The following is a 9,496-nucleotide window of genomic DNA, read 5'->3' on the forward strand; positions in this document are numbered from 1 at the left end:
GATAACGAGACGTGGCGTCTATCATCACCCGCCAAACCAACTTCGCGCCGGTTTCTAGACAGACAGACAGATATACCGAAAGATGTGTGTGTGTATGTGTACGTGCGGTGACACATACGATGCAACAATGCACCTCCTGACTAACTGACTGACTGACTTTCCGACTGACTGCAAAAGCAGACCAGACCACAAGCACTCAACGCCGTCGCTATGCGTAAACATAAACACAAGCAATGAAGGGAAGGAAAAAGAAAAAGAAACGAGAGGGGCGCACTGCTTTTTGTGCCGACGTTGGATGCAAGACACAAAGCACCCGCATGGGACGGCACGGCGGGACGGCACGATCAACGCTGCCTGCAACCCTATCCTGCCCTGTCCTGTACGGTCCAGTCCCCACAACGAATGAAAAGGAGACAGAAAACAAGGACGAAAGATGGAAAAGAAGGTGCGCGGGTCGTGAGATGCGAGCTAGCAAGAAAGCTAGCCCACCCTACCTCATCGGTCCAACCCTCAACACCAAATCGCCACCATCGCGCGTCGGCGTGAGGCGCTGCGTCGCCGCCGCCGCCTGGTCCGCGGACCAGAGCTCCTCGTCGCCGCCGTACCCGTATCCTTCGTAGAGGCCGGGTGCCGGTGGCTGCATCTGCGTCTGTGACTGCGGCGCTGGGGCACGATATCGCTCCCACGCCTGCCCCTGACCTTGACCTTGCTGGCCACGACCATGGTGGTGGTGGTGGTGGCCCTCCCGCAGCACGATGGAGCCCGCGAGCGTAATCTTGCCGCCCGAGGCATTGCTACCGCTGCCGCTGCCGCAGCTGTCGGAGCTGTCGTTGCGTCCGGCAGCCGGCGGCGGCCGGGCACCCCTCGCACTCGCACCACCGCCACCAGAAGAATGCGGATGAGGATATGGGTAGTCTTTCCACGGCACGACGGCGTCGCCGCCGCCGCTGGCATGGCTGCTGCGGTCTGTGCGGCCCGTCTGCTGCGAGGAGGGCGGCCCCGCGCTCAGAGTGCCGCTGCTCCCGTTGTGGAAGACGGTCATGTAGGGCGGCGCGGGGGCGTGCAGCGTGTCGGGCGGTGCGCCATTGGTGGTGGTGGGAGGATGGCCCTGGTAGTGGAAGGGGAAGGGGTAGGGGTAGTGTTGCGACGGCGGGTGCTGCTGCTGTTGGGGCGGCGCGGGATGCAACTGTTGCGGTTGTTGCGCCTGGCTGAACAGCATCCCCTTTGCCAGATGCTCGGCCGCTCCTGGTCCGAGACGGCGGGCTGCGAGCGCTTTGGACGTGTTGGCTGCGTAGGATGTTGGGCCGGCATACGTCTGCGTCTGGGGCGTGGGAGTCGGGCTGGGTGCTTGGCTGCGACTCAAGGGCGGGACGGCGATGGGCGTCGATTCGGACGAAGATGACGCGTTGGGAGAGTGCTCAACACCACGCGGCACGGCCTGGCTGCTCGAGCGGGGCACCTTGGGATAGCGGAGATCGGAAATGGGCGACGAGTTGTGCGGAGACTGCGAGGCGGCCGCGGGAGGGGGTGGCGTGCAGCTCGCGGTTGGACGGGATTCAGGGGGGGTGAGTTGTTTTGCTGCGGGTGCCGGTTCCTCGGGAGGCGACGGGTCGTTTGGCGATGCGGACTCGATTGACGTTAGAGATGCCGTCGACGCACGCCGGCGCTGGGGTACGGGCTTTCGGGCCGGCTGTTGGTAGCGGGATGGCGAGTGTTGGAGGAATTGCGGAGGCGTGGGGATGCGGGCCGTCGTTGGCGCCTGTGGGGGTGGCGGCGAGGCGCCCGCTGGCCATTGAGTTACTGGACGGATTGTCGGCTGGGCTAAATAAGGCGTGTAGTGTTCGGGTGGCGTCTTTGTCATGCTGGATGGGCTGGTGGTGTACTGGGCTGGGTGTTGAGAGACGCTGCCAGAGCTGGAAATGGTGGTCGTCCCACCACTGGAAGAGCTGGCTTGCGTGACGTGCACATAGGGATTGACGGGAGCATGAAAAGTCGACGGATCCTGAACAGATCTGTCTGTTGTCATTGCCGTGACTTCTGAGGGCCTTTGGATTCGCAAAGGAGACGGGATCGGAGGCGGAGAGGGCCAAGTTGAGCGATGATAATTTGGGGCTGGCGGTGCCATTATAGGCAGCCCCGTTGCCTGCATAGCTTCGGGGCTTTGTACGTAGTCTTCTGCAAACTGCGGACGATGATGTGCAGCCATTGGGACGAGCGGCGGAGGATTGCGGGACGGAACTGAATCTCTTCTCCATTGACGCCCCGAATCTTCCTCAAAAACAGTCTGCGAACTCTCGCGGCACAGTTGAGGTCGAACAGCCACCACGGCAGCCGATGGCTGGATCGTCTCCGATCTGGATCCATTTGCGTAGTGCGCGGGCTCAGGTTTATCTGGCAAGAGCTGCGAGACGGTTCTCTCACTTGATGCGGACGCCAAGGCAGCATCTACAGCCACAGGATCTTGACTGATGGCAAGTCCAATTTGGTCTGCCGGTGGTGATGGGGTCCGAAGTCTGATTGTCCAACCGCGGTCAACTGTGGTCTGGGGCAACGATACGCCCACTCCACCACCAGATCGAGGGTCTCTGGCATCCTTGGGAGGTCCTCGGTTTGCGTTCGGATCGCGAGGAAGGGATCCCAAGGCGGCGAGGTCTGATGGCTCTAGATTGTCCGGTCCCTGGTCTGCTGGAGGCGTTACCGACCAAATGTCCCTGTCTCTCTTTTCCAGCACGTCTTCGTTCTTGCGCCTGTGGCGTTTTCTCAACCACGCAAGGAAAAACACGGCGCCAATAAGCAAAGCAGCGCCGGCAACTCCTCCAACGGTGATGCCAGCAACCGCAGAGTTGCTAAGACCATCTTGACCATACGAGGCGGTGCTGTTGGAGTTTGCAGCTGTGGCCGTCGTCCATGGAACAATGGTTGATGAGGCACGTGCCGAGGTAGAGCTGGGAGTTTGCTTGGTCGACAAACCACTTGCATGGGCTGTCGAGTTCGCTGCTGGAGTCGAAGTGCTCCGGATGGTGGAATTATGGGCAACTGCCGAAGTACTCAAGGAGCCTGTCCTGGTAGACGTCGAGGCAGTGCTGGTGATTTGGGCGGTAAAAGTAAGGATTGTGTGCGTTGGCGCAACGGCCGCTGCAATTCCATCGCAGATGGAGTAAGTGGAAGCTAAATTTCTGGTAGAAGCGCAAGCAGCAACAGCGCACTCGTAGGCGGCCTCGCCCAGAGTCAGTCCAGAGGAGCTGTACTGAGTGCAGTAACAGGCAATGTCAGCTGCAGTGGAGCATGTCGAAGGATAGTCGTCTAGAAGGATGGTCTGCAGGCATGGCTGGGCGCACTCGGGGACGTTTGGGTGCAGATACGAAGGGAAGGATGTCTCAATGGCCAGTGCACGTGTCGAGGATGCTCTTGGATACGCCGATGCGAAAGACGGTAAGAGAATGAGTAATGTCTGGGGCAAGCCAAGAAGCATGTTTGAACAGGACTAGGAGTCAATGGTCAGCATGGATAGGAGCCGAGGCCGACGTGGACTCACCAGTGCAGTCGCTGGGTATTACGACATTGGGCTAGGAAAGGCGATTAAGTTTTCGTATTCGAATATGAAAAATTAGTTGGATGGTTGGGCCGGTCAACGGCCGAGGGCGAAAGCAAAAGGAGCGGCGACGAAAACACAAGGAAACTAAAAAAGAGGAATGGAAAAGATGGTGAGATTTGTCGTATCAGCGAGCATGCATGGAGGGTGAGAAGCAGCGGAGAGAGGCCCATGATGATAAGTGAACTGCAAGCGCCCTCGCACGCGCTCGGGAAGCAGAGGTGAGCTGTCTATACTGGCGAGATGCATGGTGGGGGACAAAATTAGCAGCGGCTAGGTGATGGCATGCAGAGGGTGCATTCGCTGGGCGTGGAGAGGTGTCCCGGGGCTGGTGTTTAGCGCCGAGGTGCAGCCAAGGCGAGAGAGCCAATGGATGGCGGGCATGGCTGCATCTGCACAAAATTGGTGCAATATGGACGGGCGCTTAGCCAACGCAACGAAGTGAAGAAGTGAGTGAGTGGTGTTGATGGACGAGAGTCATGGTTGTGTTCGTTGGGCTTCTCGAATCTGGGCCTGAGCCCGCGCCCTGAGCCTGAGCCCTGAGGCTGGGGATCCTGGCGACGGAAGGCCTTCCGCCCACAGCGCAGCCGTCGGCGCGTTCCTTCCGCACGTCGGCAGAGGCGGCCTTGGCTCGAAACACGGCAGCAGTGGCTGTATCGTGGCTTTTGGCGTGATGTGACTCTGTTGCGACGACAGACAGGACGGCAACTATCGCGAGCGCAGAAACACGGGTGGCGACTTGCGCGACGAATCGAGGGCGGCGGGTCGGGTGGTGTGGTGACTGGTGAGTGGTTTTTGGTGAGTGGCTCCTCGTTCCAGTGTCGAGACTTTTCGATCAGAGATAAGCTCGTCGTCGTCGGTGGCCAGGGCATCCGATGGCGATGGCCATGGCATTATTCAGCGCTAAAATCCCGTGATAAGCAGAGCAGACAGACAGACAGACAGCCCAGGAAGGGATGCATCAGGGCGAGGGAAGGGTCGACGAGAGCGGCGAGCGACAAAGAATCCACTGTCGTCATATGTCTTCGCTCCAGCACACCGGTCGCCAGTCCAGTCCACTGCAGTCCCCGCCTCCACCCTCGACCGAGTCCACATCCAAGTCCACGTCCCCCCACGCCCTGCATGTGAAGGAACTCTCGGACTTTAGTCTCGTCTCGTCGGCCACAACGTCAGGTCAGATCAGGCCAGCGAACGAGGCACATGTACCTTGCAGCCGCGTACGACAGCATGCTTCCGACGCCCAAACCACAACACCACACGACGCCGAAGAGCGAGCGAGCGAGCGAGAGGCTAGGCATTGCGCGGCTCCCGTCCGGAATGCTCGCAATCGGACCCCTTCGTCTTCAGGCACGCCGTTAGCTCGACTAGTCTTGCGGATGGTTCGCCGGCCACCCGCTAAGCAAAACTGAGCCTCAGCTCAACACGACCGATGGTGGCCGACTGCTGCTCTGTTCACCCGTGGGGAGAGGGAGACGCGCGCCGTCCTGCTAAGAATAAGCAGGGAATAAGTGGGTCGCCGCCGCCGTCGCCTCCCACAGCCAAGCACCTCTGCATCTTTCGTGTGTGTGTGTGCGGGCGTGGGAGCCGTGGCTGCTGTGATATGCTGCAAAACCTCAACCACTCACCTCGCACACCTCTCACGCCTCTCGCGCCTTTGTTTTTGATTCTCGCCTCGCCTTCCCGCCCTGCCCTGCGCTTCCCTGCCACCCCCCCGAAAACATAGGGGACGACTGATATACATTCATCCTTCACCTCTGCCTTTTAGTCTCGCCCTGATCAACCTACCCGTGGTTACCGCAACAGCTCCCATCCGATCCCACCCACCCGCACCGACGCCCCACCGCGCCCGTCGCTTTGATTTGCTCATCTCACTCCAACACCGACCGTCCATTGTGAATCTCGCCTCGCCGCCCGTCGCGAAACCCACTGCAAAAAAGTCAAAGCAGGCACGAGACGCGCCGTTGAGGCCCAACCAAAGCCGGAACCCTTCTCCAACTAGCAAAGTTCCAATTTCCCTTTGTTCGACCCGCCATCTGTGCTGGCAACCACCGTCCACGTGTGTCCGCGGGACCCATCTTCACGGCGTAGATCACCCCGAAAGCACTTGGCTGTTCCAGCTTCCTTGGTCCAGGCCCTGCGCACGTCATAGCTTCAACCATTACCCACTTTACACTTATGAACCCTCAATGGCACCTCCTCCCCGACTTCGACGACGACCAATTTGCGGACATGTCCGGCCCAGACTCAAGGGACGAAGCCCTGCTTGACCCCAGTGGTTCGAGTAGCAGCAACAACTCCACCACCACGCCGACATTCAATGTCCCTGCCATCCGCACCGAGCAGTCCGACAATGACAACACTGACGCCACCGGTGGCCCCTCCTTCTTCCTCCACTCGCCCCCGGCCACTGGCACCACGACAGAAACAAAACCAAAGGGCAAGCGTGTCGGCTTCACCACCTCGTCCAACGAGTCGCCCAGCGCAAACGACCGCCTGAACCCCCGCGGCGCCTACGGACCAGGAGGAGCCTCGTCGAACCCTACCTCGGGAGCCACCACGCCACGGTCTGGATATGCTTCACCCACCCCCAGTGGCCTCGACCGCCCGCCGGCTCCCGAGGAGCTGGTCAATGCCGTCCACAAGGCCTTTGGTCAGCCGCTACCGCAAAGGCCCAAGCCGGCCATCAGAAAGGCCCCTTCGTTGAAGCTCGAGTCTGGCGCCATTGAAGAGTCGGACGAGGAGGACACGCGTGCCAAGAGATCGCGCAATGAGGCTCGCGACCGTGCCAACAGGCTGGCCATGAGCGTGGGCAGCGCTTCGGCCCCTTCGTCCAGACGGAATTCTTTTGAATTGAAGAATGAAAAACGCGCCTCGACAGCAGACGACATACCCATGCACCAACTGCAACCACTTCGCCGGCAGACCCACCACGGCGCTCTCGATGGCATCAATTCCGAGGACGAGGAAGAGGAAGAGAAAAGGAAACCGGTGGACAATGGCACTCTCGAAGAGGCCAAGAAGCTCGTCCGCTCACATACCATTCGCGAACGGAGAAATGGCCAAATGCTCGCACCCTCTCAAGACCTCATCTCACGACCTGCGACTCCCACCATGGAAAAGAACATGGACGACTACGTGGCAGAGCCCGACAAGTACCGCGGTGGAATTTTTGGAGCCCTGCTCAACCTCTACAGCGCCCAGAATCAAGGTCATCATCAATGGGGCGGTCACTCCCGCAACAACAGCGGCGGGACGAGCGGAACGGCGAGTCCCACACTCGGCGGAACGCCGTATACCATGACGCCCACGACATCTCCGCCGGCCTCCGGGACCACGACCCCGACTCTCGGGTCCGGCGGTCAAAAGTCGCGGCGGAGCTGGTACCTGCCCGGGCACGGTGGCCACCACCATCCCCACGGGCACCACCAGGCAGCCAAGGAGTCGCAATCGTCGCTGGCACAGCTGGTCGGCTCGTCGGCCATGCTGGCCGCGCCGTCAGCCCAGGGCGGCTTTGACGACGTGCGTGAGAAGCTCAAGTCTGCGCCGCGGCCGGGCATGGGCAAGCGCACTCGCAGCGGCGGCGCCATTTCCACGGCCATGCACAAGCTGGGCAAGCCGCGCCTCGCGGACGAGATTCGCATCACGGTGCACATTAGCCAGGTCATGGCCCGGCAGCGCTATCTGCTGAAGCTGTGCCGGGCGCTTATGCTGTTTGGCGCCCCGACGCATCGTCTCGAGGACTGCATGAAGATGTCGGCTCGCGTGCTCGAAATCGAGAGCCAGTTTCTCTACATTCCCGGATGCATGATTATTTCGTTTGACGACTCGACCACGCACACGACCGAGGTCAAGCTCGTCCGCGTGAGCCAGGGCGTCGAGCTGGGCAAGCTGCGCGACACGCACGCCTGCTACAAGGACGTCGTCCACGACCGCATCGGCGTCGAGGAGGCGACGCAGCGCCTCGAGGAGATTCTTAAGCGGCTGACAAAGTTCAAGCCCTGGACCCTAGTCCCTGTGTACGGGCTGGCCAGCGCCTGCGTGGGGCCGTTTGCCTTTGAGGCGCGGCTGATCGACCTCCCGATAGCCTTCTTTCTCGGATGCATGGTGGGTTACTTGCAGTTGATTGCAGCAGCGCAGTCGAATCTCTTCAACAACGTGTTTGAAATTAGCGCCGCGGTTCTCACGTCTTTTTTCGCTCGCGCCTTTGGCTCCATCCAGGGCGGCAAACTTTTCTGTTTCTCGGCGCTGGCGCAGAGTAGCATCGCCCTCATTCTTCCCGGATACATTGTGCTCTGCGCCAGCTCGGAACTGCAGTCCAAGCACCTGGTTGCGGGCTCGGTCCGCATGGTGTATGCCATCATCTACTCGCTCTTCCTCGGCTTCGGCATGACAATAGGCATCGTCCTGTATGGCGTCATGGACCACAAGGCAACGTCGGACACGACGTGCACCGACCAGATGCCCATGGGCTACACATTCTTCTTCGTACCGGCCTTTACCATCTGCCTCTGCATCATCAACCAAGCCAAGTGGAAGCAAATGCCCATCATGGTGACCATCTCGTTCCTCGGCTACCTGGTCAACAAGTTTTCGTCGCAGCGGTTCGCGAACAACACGCAAATCTCGAGCACGCTGGGCGCCCTCGCCATCGGCGCCATGGCCAACCTCTACTCGCGCCTGGGCACCAAGGCCGACAACTTCTTCCTCGACCTGTACGAGAACCACCTGCGGCCGCGCTGGCGCCACCTGCGGCGCCGCACGCTGGGCAAGAAGGCGGCGGCGAAAGAAAAGACGCGCTCCATCATGTCGGCGTTCCCCAACAAGCGCGTCGACGACGACTCGGACGACATGTCGCCGCCGGGGTCGTCGGCGGCGTCGGCCATCTACACGCCGCGCGCGCGCAAGGTCGGCTACGGCGTCGCGGCGGCCGCCATGCTGCCGGCCATCTTCGTGCAGGTGCCGTCCGGGCTGGCCGTGTCGGGCAGCCTGGTGTCGGGCATCACGTCGGCGGACCAGATCGTCCACAACGGCACCAGCGGCGGCGTCACCACCGTGGCCAGCGGGTCCGACTCGTCGACGCTCAACAGCGCGGCATTTAGCGTCGGATACTCGGTCATCCAGGTCGCCATTGGCATCACGGTCGGCCTGTTCCTGAGCGCGCTGGTCATCTATCCGTTTGGCAAGCGGAGGAGCGGCTTGTTTAGTTTCTAAGGGCCGCTTTCTTTCCTCCGATTGCCTTTTCTTGTCGTCGCTGGCCGATTGAGTTTGCGTTTTGTCTCTGTTTCTCCTCCCATCTCGTCACTCTCATACCTCCTCCTTTCTCTCCAAAATTGACGACGCTCCAAGGCTTCTATCTTCTCTCCTCTTTTCTCTCATCTGATTCTCTTTCAGAATTTGCGCTCCTCTTCTCTCCCGTCCTCCTCCTTCCTCCTCCTCCTGCCTTGGAGATTGATTCCGCTCGCACACACACTGTACCACCACCATCTGTCTCATCTCATCTCCTTTCCTTTCCTTTCCTTTCCTTTCCTTTCCTTTTGCAACGACACGCCCGCCGCAGATCTCCTCTGTCCGATTTGTTTCTTGCTTGTTTGTTCTCTCTGCCGTTCAAAGCGCTGCGCTTACCTGTTTGCTTCTTTGCCTGATTTATCTGCCTGCTTGCTTGTATACCCTACACTCTTTTCCCCGCCCACTCTCTCTCTCTCTCTCTCTCTCTCCCTCTCTCTCACTCTCACATTCGCTCTCTCGTAACGCCCATAGACCGTCCATTCGTTCGTTCGTTCGTTTACTCGCCTTCTGCAGCATTGCCTCCATTCATTCCATTCATAGATCGATGAGCAAGCGGGGCGTTTTTGTTTGATTCATTCCTTTTCGGTTCGGTACAATGGTTCGTTCTTTGTTGATTGG

General features: G+C 59.9%; 2 protein-coding genes across 2 annotated transcripts; one reads left to right on the forward strand and one right to left on the reverse strand.

Annotated features, from left to right (window-relative positions):
- Window positions 1–303: 303 nt before the first annotated feature.
- On the reverse strand, window positions 304–3,725 carry J3D65DRAFT_140657 (uncharacterized protein). Its single transcript, XM_066793984.1, has 3 exons — window positions 3,536–3,725; window positions 1,453–3,484; window positions 304–1,272 (listed from the first exon to the last, which is right to left on the reverse strand). Exons 2-3 carry the CDS (start codon window positions 3,470–3,472, stop codon window positions 491–493), a joined length of 2,802 nt encoding a protein of 933 aa, XP_066650934.1. The 5' UTR covers window positions 3,473–3,484; window positions 3,536–3,725; the 3' UTR covers window positions 304–490.
- A 2,042-nt stretch (window positions 3,726–5,767) lies between these two features.
- J3D65DRAFT_671787 (pheromone-regulated membrane protein) lies at window positions 5,768–8,803 on the forward strand (the record flags this gene model as incomplete). The annotated part of the gene is made up of 1 exon (XM_066803422.1): window positions 5,768–8,803. One exon carries the CDS (start codon window positions 5,768–5,770, stop codon window positions 8,801–8,803), a length of 3,036 nt encoding a protein of 1,011 aa, XP_066650935.1.
- Window positions 8,804–9,496: the final 693 nt, after the last annotated feature.

This window comes from Phyllosticta citribraziliensis, assembly GCF_038025025.1.
Source record: "Phyllosticta citribraziliensis strain CPC 17464 chromosome Unknown J3D65scaffold_13, whole genome shotgun sequence".
NCBI classification, from domain to species: domain Eukaryota; kingdom Fungi; phylum Ascomycota; class Dothideomycetes; order Botryosphaeriales; family Phyllostictaceae; genus Phyllosticta; species Phyllosticta citribraziliensis.

Coding starts and splice junctions, on each gene's coding strand:
- J3D65DRAFT_140657 (XM_066793984.1), bottom strand. CDS start 3,472: ATGCTTCTTGGCTTGCCCCAGACATTACTCATTCTCTTACCGTCTTTC. Junction 1,273..1,452: donor CCGCTATCCCAAGGTGCCCC/GCTCGAGCAGCC, acceptor ACACGTCCAAAG/CGCTCGCAGCCCGCCGTCTC.